Genomic DNA, 27,197 nt, shown 5'->3' on the forward strand with positions numbered 1-27,197 from the left:
GGTATTTCTACCTAGGGCATTTCAGTTTCCATTACAACCCTGTGAAATCCCCTCTTCCTAGCCCTTGATTATGACTCTCCATTACACAGAAGTCATTGGAGAAAGGCATCTTCTCCATGGGGTTTTCTTAAGTCCTGACACTTGAGTTTGTTGAGAGCATGGTTTTGGAAGCATAAGGACCTTTCATATCAGTGAGAAATAATTGTTAAACAAGGTTAAATTGATACCCACAAGGCTATGTTCATTTGGAGAGGAAATGTTCATTTGTGAGAGTAATTCATTTGTTCACTTCATTTGGGGTGATAAAACTGAACGTAAAATTCAAGTCATGGCAATCACCTACACATGCAAACAACTGATTGCTCTAATTGGGAAAATGGCAAATATAATTCAAAACTTTTACATTAATTTATTTAAATTGATACTGGCGTCTATATTGATCCCCTGCCAACCCACGATCCAAGTGCCTCTTTATAAATGCCTGGCCATTAATGTTGCGGCAGAGGCTGATAAATAGATGGGGGTCTAATTGATATATCCTAGAGGCCGACGTTGTGGTGTTTTAGATTATATATTTTTTACGGTGACAACCCGACACAGGTGCTTTGTGATTTGCATGCATTCATGACAGAACCGTGTTCATCTTTCCTTGTCTTGTGCAACATGTACAAGATCAGATACCTTGTGAAATTGTGTTCTGTTTATTTGTCTACAGTTGTGAAGTGACCACATAGTATGTATGGTCTTTGTCTTTCCAATGACATTCCAGCCATGTAGTATGTTGTGTCGTCGTTGTGTCGTCTTGTTTCCTTGTGAGAGGAGAGGGGAAAGGATTCAGAAAGGCATCCCTTGCAGTAGTAAGATTGTAATATTGTCACAAAGAGCAGCTGACACGATGCCTCCTGTAAATTTAGCGCTCACTGAGGCAGGAGATTTAATGGGCAATGGTTGGCAGGCACCCCCCTCCTAAAGACGCAGGGATACTGAGAGAGGAGAGAGCGGGCTGTTGAGGGCAGTAGGCAAGAGAGAGTCAGAGAGTGAGAGTGGAGTCGTTTTGCTGTGGCTCCTCAGTAAACCCAAGTTGGAGAGAGAGGGCATTGTATTGACAGCAGCATGATCCTTATCACATTTGGACTCTATCTTCCACTATTGTTTTGTTATGTCTTGTCTCAGTCCTCTTTCCTGGACAATATTCTCTCATTCCCAGCAGGTAAGCGAGCCAGCCGTGTGTGTGTGTGTGTACATGCGCATACTCATGCATGTGTGTGTGTTTATGTGTGTGTGTGTGTGTGTGTTTATATGTGTGTGTGCGTGCAGGAATATGTCATGCACGGTTTTGACAAGCTGCAGTCCGACCCTGGGTAAACCCCATGTCGTGTCTTATCCTGATTGTCTTTGCACTTTTGAAGAAGTGTGTGTTCCTGTGTATTTTCCCTTCATTTATGGAATATGAAATGCTGTCAGAATGGAAATGTCTCTATAAATAGCGTCTGTGGACAGTTCCTGACAGGGAAGGCGCATGGTGCTTCATATGTGTATTCAGTCAGAGCCAGGAGCAGCTCTCTCCGGTGTGGATGACTCCACGTATCATGTTACAGCTCCCAGTCGGAATATTTCTGCTGTTCTTATTGGATTCTAGTTATTACGTGTTAGATTTGTAGAGCTATTTTACTTGTTGTTGTATATCTATGTAGATACCAGTTCTAGCGTCTAGTGTTGTCAACAACCTACCAGACTGTACTGTCTTGGCCAAAAGTTTTGAGAATGACACAAATATTAATTTCCACAAAGTTTGCTGCTTCAGTGTCTTTAGATATTTTTGTCAGATGTTACTATGGAATACTGAAGTATAATTACAAGCATTTCATAAGTGTCAAAGGCTTTTATTGACAATTACATGAAGTTGATGCAAAGAGTCAATATTTGCAGTGTTGACCCTTCTTTTTCAAGACCTCTGCAATCCGCCCTGGCATCCTGTCAATTAACTTCTGGGCCACATCCTGACTGATGGCAGCCCATTCTTGCATAATCAATGCTTGGAGTTTGTCAGAATTTGTGGGTTTTTGTTTGTCCACCCGTCTCTTGAGGATTGACCACAAGTTCTCAATGGGATTAAGGTCTGGGGAGTTTCCTGGCCATGAACTGAAAATATCGATGTTTTGTTCCCCGAGCCACTTAGTTATCACTTTTGCCTTATGGCAAGGTGCTCCATCATGCTGGAAAAGGCATTGTTTGTCACCAAACTGTTCCTGGATGGTTGGGAGAAGTTGCTCTCGGAGGATGTGTTGGTATTCTTTATTCATGGCTGTGTTCTTAGGCAAAATTGTGAGTGAGCCCAGTCCCTTGGCTGAGAGGCAACCCCACACATGAATGGTCTCAGGATGCTTTACTGTTGGCATGACACAGGACTGATGGTAGCGCTCACCTTGTCTTCTCCGGACAAGCTTTTTTCCGGATGCCCCAAACAATCGGAAAGGGGATTCATCAGAGAAAATGACTTTACCCCAGTCCTCTGCAGTCCAATCCCTGTACCTTTTGCAGAATATCAGTCTGTCCCTTATGTTTTTCCTGGAGAGAAGTGGCTTCTTTGCTGCCCTTCTTGACACCAGGCCATCCCCCAAAAGTCTACGCCTCACTGTGCATGCAGATGCACTCACACCTGCCTGCTGCCATTCCTGATCAAGCTCTGTGGTGCCCCGATCCCGCAGCTGAATCAACTTTAGGAGACGGTCCTGGCGCTTGATGGAATGTCTTGGGCGCCCTGTAGCCTTCTTCACAACAATTGAACCGCTCTCCTTGAAGTTCTTGATGATCCGATAAATGGTTGATTTAGGTGCAATCTTACTGGCAACCATAACCTTGCCTGTGAAGCCCTTTTTTTGCAAAGCAATGATGACGGCACGTGTTTCCTTGCAGGTAACCATGATTGACAGAGGAAGAGCAATGATTCTAAGCACCACCCTCCTTTTGAAGCTTCCAGTCTGTTATTCGAACTCAATCAGCATGACAGAGATCTCCAGCCTTGTCCTCGTCAACACTCACACCTGCGTTAACGAGAGAATCGCTGACATGATGTCAGCTGATCCTTTTGTGGCAGGGCTGAAATGCAGTGGAAATGTTTTTTAGGGATTCAGTTCATTTGCATGGCAAAGAGGGACTTTGCAATTAATTGCAATTCATCTGATCACTCTTCATAACATTCTGGAGTATATGCAAATTGCCATCATTCAAAATGAGGCAGCAGCCTTTGAAAATTTATATTTGTGTCATTCTCAAAACTTTTGGCCACAACTGTACATTTGGATACATTTACAGATTACTTTCAGTTCAGCTGATGTTTTTTGTGAAGGGGAGGATCTGCTGATTGAGTGGATTTTAACTTGGCAGCTGCAACACCACTTCTTTGCCAATGCCCCTATGCAGGAGCTTTTCCTTCGTGGCTTGTTAGTGAGGTGTTTGTTCTCTGCCTCTGCAGGATGCAGTAACATACAGATTCTATTACACACCTTACCATCCACTCTGATGCTGTTAGAAATAAGCCAACATTGAGTTTTCTTTAAGCCCCTTCAACTAGTTTTGACACGGACTCTATTCATTTAATTTCCCACTGATGTCAACATGACAAACAAATGAAATATGTCTATTACAAGGGCATCCTCTGCAGGGTCGGTGTGTATTCATTTCCCATGTGACTGACTTACCATACTGTCCACTACTTTCCTCAGCTCTCCAACAACAACCTGCCGTGGACCAGCAGAGGAAATTCAACCCCTGCTGTTTACTGAGTCCACCCCCGCCCCCCCTATTCCCTCCTCCTCCCTCACTGTGGCACCCCGGTGGTCATGTGAGTCCAATGTCATGTGACTTGCCCGTTTGACAGGTGTATGATTGTTTATTTGTCCTTGGGTGCTGTCCAACCCTCACTCCCTGGCTACGTTCCAAATGGCACCCTATTCCCTATTTAGCGTACTACATTTGATAGGGCTGTGGTCAAAAGTAGTGGACTATAATGTATAGGGAACAGTGTGTCATTTCTGACTTAGCCTCACTCTTGCCCTCCTCCGCCACTGACTAAGAGCAGTAGGGATTTCTGATGATAGAGTAGGTGTGTGCAGGAAGCAATGGATTAACTGGTCTCCCAACAGTGCTGACTGCAGATCAGGGTTGATGAGGTGATATGACCATAGAGGGTCCTCTCAGAGATACAACTCTGTATATCCTGTTAGAGGGTCCTCTCAGAGATACGACTCTGTCTGTTAGATGGTCCTCTCAGAGATACGACTCTGTATATCCTGTTAGAGGGTCCTCTCAGAGATACGACTCTGTCTGTTAGAGGATCCTCTCAGAGATACAACTCTGTCTGTTAGAGGGTCCTCTCAGAGATACAACTCTGCCTGTTAGAGGGTCCTCTCAGAGATACAACTCTGTCTGTTAGAGGGTCCTCTCAGAGATACGACTCTGTCTGTTAGAGGGTCCTCTCAGAGATACAACTCTGTCTGTTAGAGGGTCCTCTCAGAGATACGACTCTGTCTGTTAGAGGGTCCTCTCAGAGATACAACTCTGTCTGTTAGAGGGTCCTCTCAGAGATACAACTCTGTCTATCCTGTTAGAGGGTCCTCTCAGAGATACAACTCTGTCTGTTAGAGGGTCCTCTCAGAGATACAACTCTGTCTATCCTGTTAGAGGGTCCTCTCAGAGATACAACTCTGTCTGTTAGAGGGTCCTCTCAGAGATACGACTCTGTCTGTTAGAGGGTCCTCTCAGAGATACAACTCTGTCTATCCTGTTAGAGGGTCCTCTGTCGTTCTGGCCCTGAGCAAGGCAGCTGCTGTTCCCCGGGCGCCGATGACGTGGATGTTGATTAAGGCAGCCCCCCCGCACCTCTCTAATTCTCTAATTCAGAGGGGTTGGATTAAATGCTGAAGACACATTTCAGTTGAATGCATTCAGTTGTACAACTGACTAGGTATCCCCCTTCCCTTTCCCAGAGATACAACCCTCAGTCTCGAGCCTGGACTGTAAACTCAAGAGGGGTGATGAGCAGGAGTTGACACTGAATAATTGTGTAGAATCTCAAATTCAAATTGACAGATGACATGACACACAGCTGTCATTTTGATTGGCAAGTAGTGAGCATAAGTGACCCACAATCTTAACTGCACTGTAATTGTACTTCAGTACCACAAACGGCTACTGATCATTTTATTATAAAATAGAGCACTGATTGAATGGAAGAGTGTTTTTGTTTGATTGGTTTAGAATGAGGAGACCAGTAAGGGAGGTGATCACAGACCAGATCCAGATACAGGGACGGAGCTGAAAGGGCCCAGCTGTGTCCCAGGCCCTCCTGGCCCCAACGGACCCCCCGGTCCTCAGGTAGGTAAACCTATCCACCCCCAAATGTCTCTGTTAATGTTGTCATCCCACTGGCTTCATCAATTCAATATATATTTTTTAAGCCCGATAATGGCCCATACAGTTATAATACGGTTATAATGCAGATATTTGGAAGAGTATTTAATCAGGGTTTATCAGGTGGAGACAATGGTTAGTTGCCTGAGCTTCCTTACTTGTCAGTAATGGTGGTAGACAGGTGTTGGGGGGTTGGCTAAGTCCTCTATAGACCTCTATCAGCTCTTTACCATCTGAGACCCATGTGAGTTCCTTCTCCTTCCTTCCTCTTGTTCCTCTAGAGCTAGGGACAGGGACGGGGACGGAGATGGGGACAGGGACGGGGATGGAGACGGGGACGGGGACGAAGACGGGGACAGAGACAGGGACAGAGATGGGGACAGGGACAGGGACAGAGACAGAGACAGAGACAGGGACAGAGACAGGGACAGAGATGGGGACGGAGACAGGGACAGGGACAGAGAGAGACAGGGACGGGGACAGGGACGGAGACGGGGACGGGGACATGGACGGAGACAGGGACAGAGACGGGGACAGGGACGGGACAGGGACAGAGACTGGGAAGGAGATGGAGACGGAGACGGGGACAGGGACGGAGACGGGACGGGGACAGGAATGGGGATTACATGGAGCTCTGCAACACATTAATGCTCCACATTTAGACACGACGCAAATAGACTTTTTCCACTGACTGCCACGACTCTCCGTCCCTCCACACACCATTCTTAGAAACAACCCAAACAGTCTGCATGGAAAGACATATTGAGTGGAGGGAGTCAATTCCTGTATCGCCCACCAGGTTGGGTGGTGTTGCTGTGTGGAGGGTGGGTGGTGGTGTTGCTGTGTGGAGGGTGGGTGGTGGTGTTATTGTGTGGAGGGTGGGTGGTGGTGTTGTTGCTGTGTGGAGGGTGGGGGTGGTGTTGTTGCTGTGTGGAGGGTGGGTGGTGGTGTTGTTGCTGTGTGGAGGGTGGGGGTGGTGTTGTTGCTGTGTGGAGGGTGGGTGGTGGTGTTGTTTCTGTGTGGAGGGTGGGTGGTGGTGTTGCTGTGTGGAGGGTGGGTGGTGGTGTTGCTGTGTGGAGGGTGGGTGGTGATGTTGCTGTGTGGAGGGTGGGTGGGTGGTGGTGCTGTGTGGAGGGTTGGTGGGTGGTGGTGTTGTGTGGAGGGTGGGTGGTGGTGTTGTTGCTGTGTGGAGGGTGGGTGGTGGTGTTGCTGTGTGGAGGGTGGGTGGTGATGTTGCTGTGTGGAGGGTGGGTGGGTGGGTGGTGGTGCTGTGTGGAGGGTTGGTGGGTGGTGGTGTTGCTGTGTGGAGGGTGGGTGGTGATGGTACTGTGTGGAGGGTGGTGGTGGTGTTATTGTGTGGAGGGTGGGTGGTGGTGTTGTTGCTGTGTGGAGGGTGGGTGGTGGTGTTGTTGCTGTGTGGAGGGTGGGTGGTGGTGTTGTTGCTGTGTGGAGGGTGGGTGGTGGTGTTGTTGCTGTGTGGAGGGTGGGTGGTGGTGTTGTTGCTGTGTGGAGGGTGGGTGGTGGTGTTGTTGCTGTGTGGAGGGTGGGTGGTGGTGTGGCTGTGTGGAGGGTGGGTGGTGTTGTTGCTGTGTGGAGGGTGGTGGTGGTGTTGCTGTGTGGAGGGTGGGTGGTGTTGTTGCTGTGTGGAGGGTGGTGGTGGTGTTGCTGTGTGGAGGGTGGTGGTGGTGTTGCTGTGTGGAGGGTGGGTGGTGTTGTTGCTGTGTGGAGGGTGGTGGTGTTGTTGCTGTGTGGAGGGTGGGTGGTGTTGTTGCTGTGTGGAGGGTGGTGGTGGTGTTGCTGTGTGGAGGGTGGTGGTGGTGTTGCTGTGTGGAGGGTGGTGGTGGTGTTGTAATGCAGAAGATCCTATAGTAATTCCAGAGTCCTATAAATGGCCACTTGCCTAGATGGCATTCTGTCAGGGAGAGGAGAGCATGATTGGAAAACTCTTCAGATTTGTTTTTCACATCTGTATTCATACACAATTTAGCCTATACAGTATGGCACCGGAGTTAGCTGACTGCTAAGGAAGCTAACAACAAACACATTTGGTGTCCGTATGGATCCTGTACCTACTCATTAACATGACATTGTGAAGGGAAATAATATTTAGAATATTACTGGGATTGTAAATAATCAGTTGATGGCATAAAGACAGAAAAAGCCCATGTTCTGATTGGTTAGATATCTGATTATTGTTGACCTTCTACAGGGTCCAGCTGGGCTACCAGGTCTGACGGGACCAAAAGGTGAAAAGGTAAGTGTAATTTATAAACAGTTGTTTTTGCATTAGATGTTTAGTGAATGATTGAAAACTACCATTATACGAAGCGGAAAGGCCTTGTATAAAAAATCAGTAGTTATATCTCTGTCTGTCTCTTTGTCTCTCTTCTTCGCTCTCTCTCTCCACCTCCATCCAACAATCTTGTTGCCAGGGAGAACTGGGACGACCTGGACAAAAGGTGAGAGCACCCATTGATCATTCTATTAGCTCTGCTAAGTGGATTTGCTGAAAAATGAGATCCAGTCCCTCCTCAGTCTGTCTGGTGGGCTGTAACTCACGTCCCCGCCGCCCGTCTGTCCGCCCGCTGCCTGGTTATGAGCATTATGACATTCAGAGAAAGACAAGCAGCACAACCTGTACACGATGCCAGGACAGCTAGGACACAGAGAGAGCAAGACAAGCAGCACAACCTTGACACGATGCCAGGACAGCTAGGATACAGAGAGAGAGAAAGACAAGCAGCACAACCTTTACACGATGCCAGGACAGCTAGGACACAGAGAGAGCAAGACAAGCAGCACCACCTTGACACGATGCCAGGACAGCTAGGACACAGAGAGAGAAAGACAAGCAGCACAACTTGTACACAATGCCAGAACAGCTAGGACACAGAGAGAGCAAGACAAGCAGCACAACCTTGACACGATGCCAGGACAGCTAGGACACAGAGAGAGAAAGACAAGCAGCACAACCTGTACACGATGCCAAAACAGCTAGGACACAGAGAGAGAAAGACAAGCAGCACAACCTGTACACAATGCCAGAACAGCTAGGACACAGAGAGAGAAAGACAAGCAGCACAACCTTGACACAATGCCAGGACAGCTAGGACACAGAGAGAGAAAGACAAGTAGCACAACTTGTACACAATGCCAGAACAGCTAGGACACAGAGAGAGCAAGACAAGCAGCACAACCTTTACACGATGCCAGGACAGCTGGGACACAGAGAGAGAAATACAAGCAGCACAACCTGTACACGATGCCAGAACAGCTAGGACACAGAGAGAGCAAGACAAGCAGCACAACCTTTACACGATGCCAGGACAGCTAGGACACAGAGAGAGCAAGACAAGCAGCACAACCTTGACACGATGCCAGGATAGCTAGGACACAGAGAGAGCAAGACAAGCAGCACAACCTTGACACGATGCCAGGACAGCTAGGACACAGAGAGAGAAAGACAAGCAGCACAACCTTGATATGATGCCAGGACAGCTAGGACACAGAGAGAGCAAGACAAGCAGCACAACCTTTACACGATGCCAGGACAGCTAGGACACAGAGAGAGAAAGACAAGCAGCACAACCTTGACACGATGCCAGTACAGCTAGGACACAGAGAGAGAAAGACAAGCAGCACAACCTTGACACGATGCCAGGACAGCTAGGACACAGAGAGAGAAAGACAAGCAGCACAACCTTGACACGATGCCAGGACAGCTAGGACACAGAGAGAGAAAGACAAGAAGCACAACCTGTACACAATGCCAGAACAGCTGGGACACAGAGAGAGAAAGACAAGCAGCACAACCTTGACACGATGCCAGGACAGCTAGGACACAGAGAGAGCAAGACAAGCAGCACAACCTTTACACAATGCCAGGACAGCTAGGACACAGAGAGAGAAAGACAAGCAGCACAACCTTGACACGATGCCAGTACAGCTAGGACACAGAGAGAGAAAGACAAGCAGCACAACCTTGACACGATGCCAGGACAGCTAGGACACAGAGAGAGAAAGACAAGAAGCACAACCTGTACACAATGCCAGAACAGCTGGGACACAGAGAGAGTAAGACAAGCAGCACAACCTTTACACGATGCCAGGACAGCTAGGACACAGAGAGAGAAAGACAAGCAGCACAACCTTGACACGATGCCAGTACAGCTAGGACACAGAGCGAGAAAGACAAGCAGCACAACCTTGACACGATGCCAGGACAGCTAGGACACAGAGAGAGAAAGACAAGCAGCACAACCTTGACACGATGCCAGGACAGCTAGGACACAGAGAGAGAAAGACAAGCAGCACAACCTTGACACGATGCCAGTACAGCTAGGACACAGAGAGAGCCGCTGAGATAGAAGATGCATAGAATCATTCTGCTGAGTTGTAGAGGAGAGTGGATAAACCTCCCACCCCGTCCCATGTCTCCTCTAACAGATGGGGAACTTATGGTCACCCTGTTAGCTCCTGAAACCTATCCAGATTCACTGGGCCCTGTTCAGGAGGGTGCAGCGTTACAGCACCTTCACATAGAGATGTATAGCATAGAAAATAGAAGATTGTCGGAGGGACAGGGGAAGAGTGAGACCTGTCAGAAGAGAAGTGTGGTCTTAATCAATTGGTGGCTGCAGTTATGTATTAAAACAGTTCCGTTGGGAGAGCTTCACAATGCGTCCCAAATGGCACCCTATTCCCTTTATAGTTCACTACTTTTGACCAGGACCCATGGTCAAAAGTAGTGCGCTATATAGAGAATAGGGTGCCATTTGGAACGTGTCCTCAGTCACTGCCCTGCTCTGTCTGAGCTGCAGGGCTGGCTGTGTACAGCAGCAGCATTGCAGTGCAATTTAGCTTAGTGCTCGAGCCAGACCATAAATCATTTTATTTCCCACAAGCAGAGGGCCTTCCTGTTCTATATATACGGCCTATCATTTAATTAAAGCGGACAGAGTGACAGACCTTGTTAAAGTCCTTCTCTCTCTCTCCACATGGCGGACCAGGGTAAATACAGAACACAGGTTGTCATGTCAACATCCCGATCGGCTTATGGAATTCTCTGTAACTATTCAGAACAATCATGTTTGTAACTCCTGCTATATGCTACGTCTATGATATTACACATGGAAATATTATACTGTACACTACACAGCTTACATGGATAGCTGCTGATTCATTCAATACTTATTTTCTTTATTTAAATGATGCCAGGTCAGCTGGTAATTTCTTTGTATACGGCAGTCTTCATGCCCTGTGTTTTCTAGTCAGTTCAGAACTTCTGGTCTGCTTAAAGTTGTTTTCTAACAGTTCTGATATGGCTCAGCTATTCCCACACATACCCTATGTACTGTACACAGGAGGCTGCTGAGAGGAGGACGGCTCATAATAACGTCCGGAACGCCACAAATGGAATGGCATCAAACACATGGAAACCATGGAAACCATGTGTTTGATGTATTTGATACCATTCCACAAAGTATGCTCCAACCATTACTGTGGGATAACTGTAAAAAGTCTGCTCCGGCCTCCCGGGTGGCGCAGTGGTTAAGGGTGCTGTACTGCAGCGCCAGCTGTGCCATCAGAGTCCCTGGGTTCGCGCCCAGGCTCTGTCGTAACCGGCCGCGACCGGGAGGTCCGTGGGGCGACGCACAATTGGCCTAGCGTCGTCCGGGTTAGGGAGGGATTGGTCGGTAGGGATCTCCTTGTCTCATCGCGCACCAGCGACTCCTGTGGCGGGCCGGGCGCAGTGCGCACTAGCCAAGGTTGCCAGGTGCACGGTGTAGCCTCCGACACATTGGTGCGGCTGGCTTCCGGGTTGGATGCGCGCTGTATTAAGAAGCAGTACGGCTGGTTGGGTTGTGTATCGGAGGACGCATGACATTCAGCCTTCGTCTCTCCCGAGCCCGTACGGGAGTAGCTACTACAACAATTGGATACCATGAAATTGGGGAGAAAAAGGGGTAAAAAAATATATTAAAAAAGTCTGCTCCAACCATTACTGTGTGATAACTGTAAAAAGTCTGCTCCAACCAGTACGGTGTGATAACTGTAAAAAGTCTGCTCCAACCAGTACGGTGTGATAACTGTAAAAAGTCTGCTCCAACCATTACTGTGTGATAACTGTAAAAAGTCTGCTCCAACCATTACTGTGTGACAACTGTAAAAAGTCTGCTCCAACCATTACTGTGTGATAACTGTAAAAAGTCTGCTCCAACCATTATTGTGTGATAACTTTAAAAAATCTGCTAAATCAGGCATTTCCAAAGTGGAGGTACTGCAGGGGGTCTGCGGCATGATTCTTATTTTTTTTAACAATAATAATACATTCATTAATACAATATATTTTGTAATAATATTGCTACCAACAACCGATTAAACACATTTTGCAGAAGGGATCTGTGAAAAGTGTTTAGACTAGAGGGTGCAATACAATATATTATTCAACCACAATTTCTGTTAAACCTTAGATGCACAGCCTGGGACTGGGAGGTTCATCGGTATATAGATATCCACAGTTCTCCATCAATTATACTCTTCTTTAACTAAATTCTTCTTGTATTCCCCAAAATGTTGTTTTGAACATAATGGCACTGTAATTTATGCCTAAAACGGCAACATTTTCTCTGTGTCCATGGCAAAATGGGTAGAACTAATTTGGTCACCTGTTTTAGTCTTAGACCTAGATTTAATCAGATTAAGTGTTAACAGGCGATATCCGACACCCGCATAGCTGATGTTTTGGCGGTGTCAGAGGTGTAACTCTGTTAGAGCTGTCAAATCGGTGAGAGGCAGCTGCTCATGTGGTCATTTTCACGAAGCCACACCCATTCCACTCTTGTCAGAAGTTCAGAATGAGAAAGTGTCGTCTATATAGAAATGACACTCAAACAACATAATAACAATTTACACTGAGTGGACAAAACATTATGCTCTTTCCATAACCTCTACAGGATTGGTGAGTCCCCCTCCGGAAGGTTGAGCTAACATATGCTAATCACATTAGCCTGAGGTTGTAAGTAACAAGAACATTTCCCAGACATAGACATATCTGATATTGGCAGAAAGCTTAAATTCTTGTTAATCTAACTGCACTGTCCAATTTACAGTAGCTATTACAGTGAAAGAATACCATGCTATTGTTTGAAGAGAGTGTTATTTCCATAACGTAGACTGACCAGGTGAATCCAGGTGAACGCTATGATCCCTTATTGATGTAATTTGTTAAATCCACTTCAGTCAGTGTAGATGAAGGGGAGGAGACAGGTTAAAGAAGGATTTTTAAGCCTTGAGACAATTGGGACATGGATTTTGTATGTGTGCCATTCAGAGGGTGAATGGGCAAGACAAAAGATTTAAGTGCCTTTGAATGGGGTATGGTAGTAGGAGCCAGGCGCACCGGTTTGTGTCAAGAACTGCAATGCTGCTGGGTTTTTCACTCTCAACAGTTTCCTGTGTGTATCAAGAATGGTCCACCACGCAGAGGACATCCAGCCAACTTGACACAACTGTGGGAAACATTGGAGTCAACATGGGCCTGCATCCCTGTGGAACACTTTGGACACCTTGTAGACTCCATGCCCTGATGAACTGAGGCTGTTCTGAGGGTAAAAGGGGGGATGCAACTCAATATTAGGAAGGTGTTCTTAATGTTTGGTACGCTCAGTGTATATCAACCTAATGAAGGTGTAGATTACATTCAGGTGGCCTTGTCCCACTAGGCCTACTATCCCTGGTATAGTTTAGCCACATTGATATTGTGGCAGATTGTAACCAAAGCCAGCCATAATTAACCATAAAGGCTGGGCTACAGGTAAATAAAATGTACAGCTCTGATTTTCTCCCCATCGTGACTGTTGAAGGGGTAAATAACAATTGTTTCATTGAAGGGGAGAATTTTAGCTTTCCAGAAATTCCAGAAATATTATTGTATGGGAAAATAGAGCTTCTGATGATATCAAAACAGAACTTCCCTACATGAAAGTAAGAAAGAGAATAAACATGATTGTTTCTGGTTGAGGTTAGTTACAAGTGAAGTGTCTTGGCTTCACAGCCGTTCAAAAGATGGACTGAAGAGACCACCTGGGAGCTTTGTGGGAGAGTCGGACAGATCAGATAAATCAGATCGCGCAACTGAAAGATGTCAACTCTGCCAATGAGAGGGTTGCATGAAATATCCTGACTTCTGATTGGACAAAACAGATGAAAAGGAGCTTCATGTCAAATGAAATGTCCAGTAGTCTCGTGTGGAATTCTCATCTGGTCACATTTTTATCAACTAAAATCAAGTTACAGTTATCGTTTTTTTCCAGAGTGTCTCATTATCATAGCTTTAGTCAGGAAAAATAAGTTGTCAAGTATTTTTTGGGCATACAGTGGGGCAAAAAAGTATTTAGTCAGCCACCAATTGTGCAAGTTCCCCCACTTAAAAAGATGAGAGAAGCCTGTATTATTTCATCATAGGTACACTTCAACTATGACAGACAAAGTGAGAAAAAAAATCCAGAAAAATCACATTGTTGGATTTTTAATGAATTTATTTGCAAATTATGGTGGAAAATAAGTATTTGGTCACCTACAAACAAGCAAGATTTCTGGCTCTCACAGACCTGTATATTCTTCTTTAAGAGGCTCCTCTGTCCTCCACTCGTTACCTGTATTAATGGCACCTGTTTGAACTTGTTATCAGTATAAAAGACACCTGTCCACAACCCCAAACAGTCACACTCCAAACTCCACTATGGCCAAGACCAAAAAGCTACAAAATTGTAGACCTACACCAGACTGGGAAGACTGAATCTGCAATAGGTAACCAGCTTGGTTTGAAGAAATCAACTGTGGGAGCAATTATTAGGAAATGGAAGACATACAAGACCACTGATAATCTCCCTCGATCTGAGGCTCCACGCAAGATCTCACCCCGTGGGGTCAAAATGATCACAAGAACGGAGAGCAAAAATCCCAGAACCACACGGGGGGACCTAGTGAATGACCTGCAGAGAGCTGGGACCAAAGTAACAAAGCCTACCATCAGTAACACACTACGCCGCCAGGGACTCAAATCCTGCAGTGCCAGACGTGTCCCCCTGCTTAAGCCAGTACATGTCCAGGCCTGTCTGAAGTTTGCTAGAGAGCATTTGGGTGATCCAGAAGAAGATTGGGAGACTGTCATATGGTCAGATGAAACCAAAATATAACTTTTTGGTAAAAACTCAACTCGTCGTGTTTGGAGGACAAAGAATGCTGAGTTGCATCCAAAGAACACCATACCTACTGTGAAGCATGGGGGTGGAAACATCATGCTTTAGGGCTGTTTTTCTGCAAAGGGACCAGGACGACTGATCCGTGTAAAGGAAAGAATGAATGGGGCCATGTATCGTGAGATTTTGAGTGAAAACCACCTTCCATCAGCAAGGGCATTGAAGATGAAACGTGGCTGGGTCTTTCAGCATGACAATGATCCCAAACAAACCGCCCGGGCAACGAAGGAGTCCAGATCTCAACCCCATAGAAAATCTTTGAAAGGAGTTGAAAGTCTGTGTTGCCCAGCAACAGCCCCAAAACATCACTGCTCTAGAGGAGATCTGCATGGAGCAATGGGCCAAAATACCAGCAACAGTGTGTGAAAACCTTGTGAAGACTTACAGAAAACGTTTGACCTCTGTCATTGTCAACAAAAGGTATATAACAAAGTATTGAGAAACTTTTGTTATTGACCAAATACTTATTTCCCACCATCATTTACAAATAAATTCATTAAAAATCCTACAATGTGATTTTCTGGATTATTTTTTCTCATTTTGTCTGTCATAGTTGAAGTGTACCTATGATGAAAATTACAGGCCTCTCATCTTTTTAAGTGGAGGAACTTGCACAATTGGGGCTGACTAAATACTTTTTTGCCCCACTGTAGTTGTTGTTGGCGAAATTTACACTGGTACTAGAATTGCAAGAAATCAACTTTAAAATTGCAAAATGGCCTCTATGCCCAAAGGCAAAATGTGTAGAATTCCAGGTAATGAGCATTTCTTCTCTGACGCTAAAAGGGGCCTTTAAAGATGTATTTCCTGGAACCCAAGACTTGAAGTCATAGTAAAACTGCTTCTATGCTAGTTATAGTCCACTCTGAAGTAGGACTTGTGTTCTGATATTATGAGGTTGTCCCTGATGAATTTGCTATCACATAAGGGGTCACCCACGCAAAAAAATCAATTTGGGAACCCTGTGCTAAAGAAATTATGTTGTGGCCCACCAGGGTCGGACGGGGCCTCCAGGTCTCCCGGGGCGCCAGGGACCAGCCGGGTGGCCAGGACCAAATGGGCCCAAGGTGAGTAAGTCCTATTTCATGGTGCCCAAATGTCAATATGATATTATACCGTATCATAGTATGGAAAAAAAATGATAGAACACAAATTATGCAATAAGATATGTGTGTTCCTGTACCTACAGGTGTTAGATCTTAATTTGACCAGTTTCGTCGCAGGAGTAAAATAATCTTGCAGCAGGAGGATTTGATTTTTTTTTTAAGTGATCATTTCTAATGAGAATGGACTGTAGTTTTGATAGGCCACAGCAGGTTATATATTAGCAGTAAGATCTAGTAAGGGAAAGAGAACTGTGGGTTTTCAGTGAATTTATGTAAATCATGAGGCTCATTTGAATTTCCTATGGTGCAGGAAAATTCTCTGCGACAGAGTGATCAAAATTAAGATACCACATCTGTATGATATTATTTGTAAAGGTAGATGAAGACTGTGTTGTCAGAGCCGTGTGTGTGCACGCGTGCGTGCGTTTGTGTCTGGCAGGGGGAGAAGGGAGATGGTGGATTGATGGGAATACCTGGAGCAAGAGGACCTCTTGGACCTAAGGTCTGTGAACCTTCATCCTTTACTGAGAAAATTGTCTGATTTCAACCATCATGTTATTCATAATTTCTATACTTCAGACTTCTGATCTTCCTTCCTAGGGTTTACCTGGATACAAAGGAGAAAAGGTGGGTGATTACTTCAAATGTTTTTGACTGCTTTCTTTTGTTCTATTACATTACAAACCAAATTTTAGTTCCTCTGGGTTGGTTCAACAACATGTGTGTGTTTTCAGTGTGTTTATGGATGTTTTGTTTACAGTTGTTTTGTCTCCTGTCTGTCTCATCAGGGTTCCCGTGGTGACCGTAGTGAGAGAGGGATGAAGGGAGACAAGGGCACAATGGGCTTCCCTGGAATGCTTGGACAGAAAGTGAGACATACATCTTGTTACATGATCTGATGTTTATCGGCTGCTGGGGTTGATGTGGAGGAGCTGGAGGAAGGGGAGAAGGAGCAGGAGGAGGTCATTGTAGGGTGACGTGTAGTGGAGGCTCATTGAACAACAGGATAGAACTAGAATCAACTGGCCCTCCATAATAACTGAAGAACACAATTCTAAACTGGACCACAGTTATTTATATGACGTACCGGCATATGTTGTTGTTGATGGAGTGCTGTGGTTTATGTCCTCAGGGGGAAATGGGTCCAAAGGGAGAACCTGGAATCTCAGGGAATAGAGGACCGACGGGCAGACCAGGGAAGAGGGGCAAACAGGTGAGAGATATACTTTATTAGTAAACAGGTGAGAGATATAATTTATTAGTAAACAGATGAGAGATATACTTTATTAGTAAACAGGTGAGAGATATATCTTATCATTAAACAGGTGAGAGATATACTTTATTAGTAAACAGATGGGATATATACCTGATTAATAAACAGATGAGAGATATACTTTATTAGTAAACAGATGGGATATATACCTGATTAATAAACAGGTGAGAGATATACTTTATTAGTAAACAGGTGAGAGATATATCTTATTATTAAACAGGTGAGAGATATACTTTATTAGTAAACAGGTGAGAGATATACTTTATTAGTAAACAGGTGAGATATATACTTTATTATTAAACAGGTGAGAGATATATTTTATTAGTAAACAGGTGAGAGATATACTTTATTAGTAAACAGGTGAGAGATATACCTGATTAGTAAACAGGTGAGAGATATACTTTATTATTAAACAGGTGAGAGATATACTTTATTAGTAAACAGGTGAGAGATATACTTTATTAGTAAACAGGTGAGAGATATATCTTATTAGTAAACAGGTGAGAGATATACCTGATTAGTAAACAGGTGAGAGATATACTTTATTAGTAAACAGGTGAGAGATATATCTTATCATTAAACAGGTGAGAGATATACTTTATTAGTAAACAGGTGAGAGATATACCTGATTAGTAAACAGGTGAGAGATATACTTTATTAGTAAACAGGTGAGAGATATACTTTATTAGTAAACAGGTGAGAGATATACTTTATTAGTAAACAGGTGAGAGATATACTTTATTAGTAAACAGGTGAGAGATATACTTTATTAGTAAACAGGTGAGAGATATACTTTATTAGTAAACAGGTGAGAGATATATCTTATTAGTAAACAGGTGAGAGATATACCTGATTAGTAAACAGGTGAGAGATATACTTTATTAGTAAACAGGTGAGAGATATACCTGATTAGTAAACAGGTGAGAGATATTATTTATTAGTAAACAGGTGAGAGAAACTGTATTAAACAGGTGAGAGAGATACTGTATTAAACAGGTGAGAGAGTTACTGTAGAAAACAGGTGAGAGATATACCTGATTAGTAAACAGGTGAGATATACTGTATTAAACAGGTGAGAGATATACTGTATTAAACAGGTGAGAGATATACTGTATTAAACAGGTGAGAGATATACTGTATTAAACAGGTGAGATATACTGTATTAAACAGCTGAGAGAGATACTGTATTAAACAGCTGAGAGAGATACTGTATTAAACAGGTGAGAGAGATACTGTATTAAACAGGTGAGAGAGAAACTGTATTAAACAGGTGAGAGAGATACTGTATTAAACAGGTGAGAGAGATACTGTATTAAACAGGTGAGAGAGATACTGTATTAAACAGGTGAGAGATAAACTGTATTAAACAGGTGAGAGGGATACTGTATTAAACAGGTGAGAGAGATACTGTATTAAACAGGTGAGAGAGATACTGTATTAAACAGGTGAGAGAGATACTGTATTAAACAGGTGAGAGATACTGTATTAAACAGGTGAGAGATACTGTATTAAACAGGTGAGAGATGCTGTATTAAACAGGTGAGAGATACTGTATTAAACAGGTGAGAGATGCTGTATTAAACAGGTGAGAGAGATGCTGTATTAAACAGGTGAGAGATACTGTATTAAACAGGTGAGAGAGATGCTGTATTAAACAGGTGAGAGATGCTGTATTAAACAGGTGAGAGAGATGCTGTATTAAACAGGTGAGATATACTGTATTAAACAGCTGAGAGAGATACTGTATTAAACAGCTGAGAGAGATACTGTATTAAACAGGTGAGAGAGATACTGTATTAAACAGGTGAGAGAGAAACTGTATTAAACAGGTGAGAGAGATACTGTATTAAACAGGTGAGAGAGATACTGTATTAAACAGGTGAGAGAGATACTGTATTAAACAGGTGAGAGAGAAACTGTATTAAACAGGTGAGAGGGATACTGTATTAAACAGGTGAGAGAGATACTGTATTAAACAGGTGAGAGAGATACTGTATTAAACAGGTGAGAGAGATACTGTATTAAACAGGTGAGAGATACTGTATTAAACAGGTGAGAGATACTGTATTAAACAGGTGAGAGATGCTGTATTAAACAGGTGAGAGATACTGTATTAAACAGGTGAGAGAGATACTGTATTAAACAGGTGAGAGATACTGTATTAAACAGGTGAGAGATACTGTATTAAACAGGTGAGAGATGCTGTATTAAACAGGTGAGAGATGCTGTATTAAACAGGTGAGAGAGATGCTGTATTAAACAGGCGAGAGATACTGTATTAAACAGGTGAGAGAGATGCTGTATTAAACAGGTGAGAGATGCTGTATTAAACAGGTGAGAGAGATGCTGTATTAAACAGGTGAGAGATACTGTATTAAACAGGTGAGAGAGATGCTGTATTAAACAGGTGAGAGAGATACTGTATTAAACAGGTGAGAGAGATACTGTATTAAACAGGTGAGAGAGATACTGTATTAAACAGGTGAGAGATGCTGTATTAAACAGGTGAGAGATACTGTATTAAACAGGTGAGAGATGCTGTATTAAAGAGGTGTTTTGTTTATTAAACAGGTGAGAGATATACTGGATTAGGATCTTACTTGGATCTTAATTACTTAATATCATATGCTGTTAGAAGCTGTGATTAAAAAAGGTTTTTTACCTTTATTTAACTAGGGAAGTCAGTTAAGAACAAATTCTTATTTTCAATGACAGCCTAGAAACAGTGGGTTAACTGCCTTGTTCAGGGGCAGAACAACAGATTTTGACCTTGTCAGCTCGGGGATTTGATCTAGCAACCTTTCGATTACTAGTCCAACGCTCTAACCACTATGCTACCTGCTGCCCTCTTTGAGCAACATACTGTAACTTCAAATCACTATGATGTGGTGACATGTTTCGACCACTAAAGGTTTACCATATGTTTGTCTGTCGATGTTTTTACATGTGGTATTTTTCTTGTCTGATTAAACAGGGAGGGAAGGGCGACAATGGGATTATCGGCCCTCTAGGTCCAGCAGGTCCTCAGGGGCCCCCAGGCCACCCTGGTCCCCCAGGTCTCCCAGCCTCAGGTAAGGACTCTACCTCCATCAGCTCTCCCATCTGAGCTTCGCTTTCTAAAGAGACCGCTGTAGGGCTAGGGAGTGTGGCTGGGCTAACATGCTAATCTGTTGCCAGTCTGTGATATGCAGGCTGAGTGTGTACCTGGATGAATTCCAGGGAAGAACATCGAGTCAGATTTAGAGTGATTGGTATGTTCTTTGTTGGAGGCTCTGCCCATTTTCTGGACTCTGAAGGCTAGTTTCTCAGACCTAGATTATTAAAACCTTGTCCTGTAATTAAAAGAAAGGCAAAATGGAGAATCTCACTGGAAAGTACATTTTGAGGTTTAATATGAGGTCCTGTCAGTGTGAGAAGCTTCAGGGATGGGTGTGAGAAGCTTCAGGGATGGGTGTGAGAAGCTTCAGGGATGGGTGTGAGAATCTTCAGGGATGGGTGTGAGAAGCTTCAGGTATGAGTGTGAGAAGCTTCAGGGATGGGTCTGAGAAGCTTCAGGGATGGGTGTGAGAAGCTTCAGGTATGGGTCTGAGAAGCTTCAGGGATGGGTGTGAGAAGCTTCAGGTATGGGTCTGAGAAGCTTCAGGGATGGGTGTGAGAAGCTTCAGGCAGGCAGCCCCCCGTGCAGCATCAGCGAAAGGAAGCAGACATTAAAACACAGCAGGAGGTAACACCAGAGAGCTTATTTAGCTTCAGAGGAACCTGATCACCGCCCCTCTCTCCCCCTCCTGAGGTGTAACAGATACCATGAGGGGGGTGGCGGGGGGATCTGGGATGGGACGGATGCTAAAGCCATGACATCATGTCCTTAAAACAAATTCATAGTGGGCCAAGAAGCTCCTTACATATTTACAAACATTATGTCACCATGTAATTAAACTGTGACAGCCGGTGTCTTGTTCAGGTGTCTGCGCAAATTAAGTTGATTGCTTTACCAACTTCATAGATAGACGAGGGGGCCAGGATAGTGCATTTCAGCAGAGGTATTTATAACATATAGTCCCTGTGGCCTCGCTCATGGCTGTCTCTGAATGTGGTACTCTGTGATATAGAGATGGTTTCATGTGTACATCACTTTTTGTACATATGCCTACATTGATAATATATGATCTAAATGTTTATTTCTTGTTCAGGACTCTACGTGGTTGGAACGAAAGGTGAGAGGGGGCTACCAGGTCTTCCTGGACCTTGCAGCTGTAACTCCATTAGTGTGAAGAGTCCACAGTTTGATGAACATGGTTCCAGGAGCGACTACGCCAAAGTGCCGGCGGTGAGCAGGCAACACAAGTAACACATGATCAACATTTATTGCGAATCAGAAACTTGCCTCAGCTAAGGCACTTAATAGGCCGAATTAGTCTTTAATGTGTCTCACCCAGAATGTATTTTGTTGTTTCTCGTACAGATATTTGTGGTAAACAATCAAGAAGAACTAGATCGTCTTCATACGGACAATGCCCTAGCCTTCCGGAAAGACCAGAGATCGCTTTACTTCAAAGACACCAGCGGATGGCTGCCCATTCAGGTACCTCACTTGATACACTATCTTCTAAACGGGATATGTCTAAGTGCTTACAGTATACAGCCTTACAGCCTGGCAAGGTTCGTCTTTAAGTTACAGTTTTATTTCATTTGGTTAGTTTTAGTTTCTAATCTCTGTAAAAGACTTCTTTCTTCCAGCTGACGCCGTTCCAGTCTACGGAGAACGCTCCGGAACAGGAGGGTTACTGTGGCGACGGGATCGTTCAGATTCCCAGTGGGGAGGAATGTGACGACGGGAATAGGATTGTCACCGACGGCTGCGTCAGTAAGTCATGTTATCAGAGTGGATGAACCAGATTCGTGGTTTGGTTCTGCTGATGGTTCTGTTTGTTGTGGGTTCAGTTACCGCATGGGAAGTTGATTTGGATAAATGCACTTGTTAAATGATAATGCTATTGATGACACACAGAAGCACCGGTCTGGTTTGAATGGCTATTGATCTCTCCCTGTCTCTCTGTGTCTTTCTCTCTCCGCGTGTCTCTATTTTTCTCCCCCTCTGTTTCTCTCTCCATCCCTTCCTCCTCAGAGTGTAAACATGCTTACTGTGGAGATGGTTATCGCTACGACGGGGCCGAGGAATGTGATGGAAAGGACTTTGGCTATCAGACATGCAACTCATATCTCCCAGGGTTAGTAGGCTTACTGGCTTGATCCATTCTTGTCTGCTTTCCATATCTTACTGTACGTAACCTCATAACTTTGTGTTCCCTATGAAGCAGTAACTGTCTGCCATTGTCATGATTAGTTGACAGAGGGTTCTAATTCTCCTTGATTCCCAGGTCTTATGGTCGTCTCAGATGTACTCCGTACTGTGTCATTGACTCTACAAACTGCAAGTATTTCACATGAGGAGGAGGACCCTGGACACAGCAGTGGGATCCTTCTTGTCTCGTTTGCTTTGGTACTGAATAGGATGACGGTAATGCAAATAAAAGATCAACAACAACACTGCAAACAAGAGACTCAAAAAGGAAGTGTTGACAAACTGGACTAAGCCTGACAAAATAACTAAAACTACACACACTAACTCTGTTGTATCGCTGCTGAAGCCATGTAGCTCCCGAGGAGGGGAGCCGGGGCCAGTAAAACGCCCCCTCATCCATTCGCACTGGACAATTTCACTTTGTCTTAAATAAAACTCAACTCAAGACTGAAGAGGCTCTGCCCAACTGATAGGACCAGCCGCTGAACGAGAGGCGGTCAAATGAGAGACAGCCAGGAAGGGAGAGACAGCCAATGGGAAAGCTCTGAGAAAGTGAGAGACTCGTGGGTGGAGCCGGAAGCCATATTTACCTCGACGTAGAACTGTTAAAGAAGAGAGAACCAGGTCTGAACAATCAGAAGTAGGGTGCTGTGTATTTTACTGCAATGTCAATGACGTCATGTACTGTAGCATTTGCATGAGGCTGAGATTGCTGTGAGACCATGGCCACAGATGTCATTACCTAGGCATTTAACCAATCACAATACTTACTATCGTTGTCATGAGCTTCGTACTGTGTATATATAGTAGGTATACGTCTCCAATTGTACGTAGGGAGTATATTGTATGTTATAATTGTACTAATCAGGACAGCAGGGGCATGTTTCTGAGAGCCTTGGTCAGTCTGTACTGAAGCCTTGGTCAGTCTGTACTGAAGAGGCAGATCTTAAGCCTTGGTCAGTCTGTACTGAAGAGGCAGATCTAAAGCCTTGGTCAGTCTGTACTGAAGAGGCAGATCTTAAGCCTTGGTCAGTCTGTACTGAAGAGGCAGATCTTAAGCCTTGGTCAGTCTGTACTGAAGAGGCAGATCTTAAGCCTTGGTCAGTCTGTACTGAAGAGGCAGATCTTAAGCCTTGGTCAGTCTGTACTGAAGAGGCAGATCTTAAGCCTTGGTCAGTCTGTACTGAAGAGGCAGATCTTAAACCTTGGTCAGTCTGTACTGTAGAGGCTGATCTTAAGCCTTGGACAGTCTGTACTGTAGAGGCAGATCTTAAGCCTTGGTCAGTCTGTACTGTAGAGGCAGATCTTAAACCTTGGTCAGTCTGTACTGAAGAGGCAGATCTTAAACCTTGGTCAGTCTGTACTGAAGAGGCAGATCTTAAGCCTTGGTCAGTCTGTACTGAAGAGGCAGATCTTAAACCTTGGTCAGTCTGTACTGAAGAGGCAGATCTTAAGCCTTGGTCAGTCTGTACTGTAGAGGCAGATCTTAAGCCTTGGTCAGTCTGTACTGTAGAGGCAGATCTTAAACCTTGGTCAGTCTGTACTGAAGAGGCAGATCTTAAGCCTTGGTCAGTCTGTACTGAAGAGGCAGATCTGAAGCCTTGGTCAGATCCTCTTCAGAAGAACAGTAAAGCTATGTACTGTACAGTAGTAGCATTAAGCCAAGATGACTGCCTGTGGAAATAGCAGCCAAGCTGATAGACTGGGAACCCTCACCTTCTGGTAGAACTGAACAGCTGTTGTCCCAAATGACACCCTATTCCCTATGTAGTGCACTACTTGTGACAAGAGTCCTATGGGCCCTGGTTAAAAGTAGTGCACTATATAGGGGATAGTGTGCCATTTGGACAGCCAGGCCCGTGCGCTCTTAGCTTTTGATGGCACTGTACTGTAGTTGAAGAGGGCCGTTCAGAATGTGGACATTGTGGGCAAGGTCAAGCTTTGCTTTAGTTTAGATTGACATTTCCACGGTTTAACTCAGGAACCTCTAACATAATGTTTTCAGAGAAATCCTCCCTCATATCCACTGTAGAACACAGATGAGACCAATGAGTCTATGCTGCACACTGACTGTTACACTGTCCCCCTCCTCACTCAGATGTGCTTACTGTACATGTTGATGACTCGTGCCATCAGTCCTCCAGGTAAAGAGGAGGACCTCAGTGAACTACTGTCTGCAGGGAGATATGACACGTGAAGGCAGGCAAACTGTTATTATTACTGCTACTACTACATGTTCTTAAATCATTTCCTCATTGCAGAACAGGAAGCTTGTTTAGCTGCTAATTGGTAGGAAGTGAATTCCGATAGTTAGGGTGGGAAACCTTATGACAGTCTACGGTGCATCAGTTAGAAAGCTCTGGACATCTTCCTGTCTCGTATTTATAGCAGCACTCCTCTTGATACCTCCAGCCTGCCTGCTTATATAACTGGAGCAGAACTACTGCACCACTCAGTGGAGAACTGAACACTATAGTTGTAGTCTGCAGTACTTCCTGTATTCCCTCAGTAGTTTAAGAGAACGTTTCAGGATAAGCTGTTCTTTACCACAAGCTATAGGTCGCCTTGCCAACGGAGGCCGACCTTTAACCTCACCCACACTTAGGAAAATATTGTTGCTCACGTAAAAGTGGATGTATGAAAATATGTCATTTCAAGACTGTTCTAAATGTTACATCTGCATGTTAGTGGTACTGTAATTGACAAGTTTAAAATGCAACCGATTTGCCAAAGGAGGCTGTGAATGAAGCCTACATGCTGTAAGTAAATATTAGTCAACTCTCGACAAGGTATATGCTTTTAAAGAAATATTGATGGTTCTTGTTAATGTAACTGTATAACTGTAAGGACTGAATATTACGTCAACTTTTATATGACAGGTATAAATGTATTATCCATCGCACCGTGTATAAACACATGAAATATCCATTAGTTTGGCTAATATGAGTGTACTGTATGCTGTAGGTACACTGGTAGCATGTAGCATGGTAGCATTACACAATGCTTGGTGGTGGTGAATGCACTCGCATATCAGGATTTCAAAACTCCTCTGATTTCATAATTAAAACATGTTTGACACAGACATGCATTATTGAGATCAAAATAAAGATGAGAAAATGGAAGCTGTTGACTGCTACAAGCTATTTACTCAGCCAAGGAACTCACATCAAATGTTCAAATCCACTTTTTTTTTTTAATGGTTGCATACACATTTTTGACCAGAGTCAATACTCTCTAGTTAGTGTCAGGGCATCTGGTTGGTCTGACATGGGGCTGGGAGTCAGGGGTTTGTCAGCATCCCCGAGTAGAGGAGTCTCCTCTGTCGTTGACAGTGATTGGATGGTTGGTGTGTGGTGGGGAGCAGACTGACAGTTACGGAAATTCTGTTGACGTTCTCTCAGGAAGGAAGAGAACACATTGCACAGCAGTGGACCTGCATCAAGCAGAGAAAAGACTCTGTCAGCAGGCAGCTGCTGACAAAGTGCTGTGTCTGTCTGTACTATTTCATGTATTGGCAGGGCATAAATATCCTCAGAGAGACAGAGTCTTGAACTGAACACACCACAGCTAGAATTGTCATCAACTCCCCCGGATTTGGCCTAGTCTTCTATAGTCAGCCTGATGGTCTACCTCACGAGCAGTATCATTATTCTGGGACTATTTTGTAAATGCCCTAATCAACTGAAAAGCAAACAAAGGAATTGTATGATCTCTCAGAATGAGGTGTGTGTGTGTGTGTGTGTGTGCGTGTGTGCGTACCTGAGGCAGAAGATTGAGGGCTCAGGTTGTGGCAGGGAGCCATGGGTACAGGACAGGAGTAGGTAAGAGTTGGCTGCCGGTCTGCCCTCCCCTCTCCGTAACTCAATTACCATGTCATATTTCACTCCATGATTTCATTAAGGTTCATTTGCCTGCAGAGATGCCCAAGTAAAAGCTTACTTCTGCTTTTCTTTGTCCTACCACTCTGGGTTCCCTAACCAGACCAATGTGATTTGTGGGCAGAGTACAGATGTCTCTCTGTAGATGCCTTTAGAAATGCAGCCCATTCTATTATCTTAATGAAGAGTTCTGAAGTTGATAAAAGAATACAGAGGCCATTTTGTGCTCTGTGTGACCCTAAAATATAATTTGAGAGGGACAGTCTGGGTGACCTTCATCAGTTTATCCTGGGAGGGTGGGGGGCTTCGACCTCTGACCCATCAGGATGCCTGAGTGAGACAGGACTGGTGGCAGGTCATGAAATAATGAACACAGTCACTGGCCTTTCGTTCCCACAGAAAAGTGTTGTGGAAATTCAGTACTGAGAGAGACTTGGTCTTAGTCATTTCTTCAAACAATCATCTTTATTTAACATAAATTAATTATTGCAATAATGAGACCGTCAGCCCACCAGTCTTGACTGACTGTTAGGCTGAGAGTCTAGCCTTTACAGACAAAGCACAGTTTTTATATAGCTGATACCAAGATTGCTTAGTCAGTCACTTCTAACCTTCCCATAAGCCACCTTGGTTATCTACACAGGATGGTCTTTTACTTAGTTTCCCAGATGCCAGGAAGATGAGACAACATTATTCTTAATTCTTCCAGGCTCTCTCTCTCTCTCTCGAGTCACACAGACCACATCTTGTCTATAGAATGCCAGCTTTTAGGTTTTTATCACCAACACAAGTCCGGAAGTTATGTAATACATGTATCACTAGCCACTTTAACTATGCCACTTTGTTTACATACTCATCTCATATGTATATACTGCACTCAAACCATCTACTGTATCTTGCCTATGCCGCTCTGTACCATCACTCATTCATATATCTTTATGTACATATTCTTTATCCCCTTAC

The 27,197-nt window shown here is 44.3% G+C and overlaps 1 protein-coding gene across 2 annotated transcripts; it reads left to right on the forward strand.

Annotated features, from left to right (window-relative positions):
* Positions 1–919: 919 nt before the first annotated feature.
* Positions 920–25,478, forward strand: LOC118964346 (uncharacterized). Of its 2 annotated transcripts, none has more exons than XM_090221095.1 (16): positions 920–1,210; positions 3,726–3,844; positions 5,260–5,376; positions 7,622–7,666; positions 7,845–7,871; positions 15,671–15,742; positions 16,221–16,283; positions 16,382–16,408; positions 16,570–16,650; positions 16,914–16,994; positions 20,029–20,125; positions 21,245–21,381; positions 21,517–21,636; positions 21,777–21,918; positions 22,180–22,282; positions 22,433–25,478. In XM_090221095.1, the coding sequence occupies exons 1-16, from the start codon at positions 1,114–1,116 to the stop codon at positions 22,500–22,502; spliced, it is 1,398 nt and encodes a 465-aa protein (XP_090077221.1). In that variant the 5' UTR covers positions 920–1,113; the 3' UTR covers positions 22,503–25,478. The 2 variants fall into 2 exon arrangements, with proteins under 2 accessions (XP_090077221.1, XP_090077224.1); XM_090221098.1 differs by having other exon boundaries at positions 21,792–21,918.
* The last annotated feature ends 1,719 nt before the right edge of the window (positions 25,479–27,197 follow it).

Source organism: Oncorhynchus mykiss, chromosome 3, assembly GCF_057628025.1.
Source record: "Oncorhynchus mykiss isolate SJ-2025 chromosome 3, ASM5762802v1, whole genome shotgun sequence".
Taxonomy (NCBI): domain Eukaryota; kingdom Metazoa; phylum Chordata; class Actinopteri; order Salmoniformes; family Salmonidae; genus Oncorhynchus; species Oncorhynchus mykiss.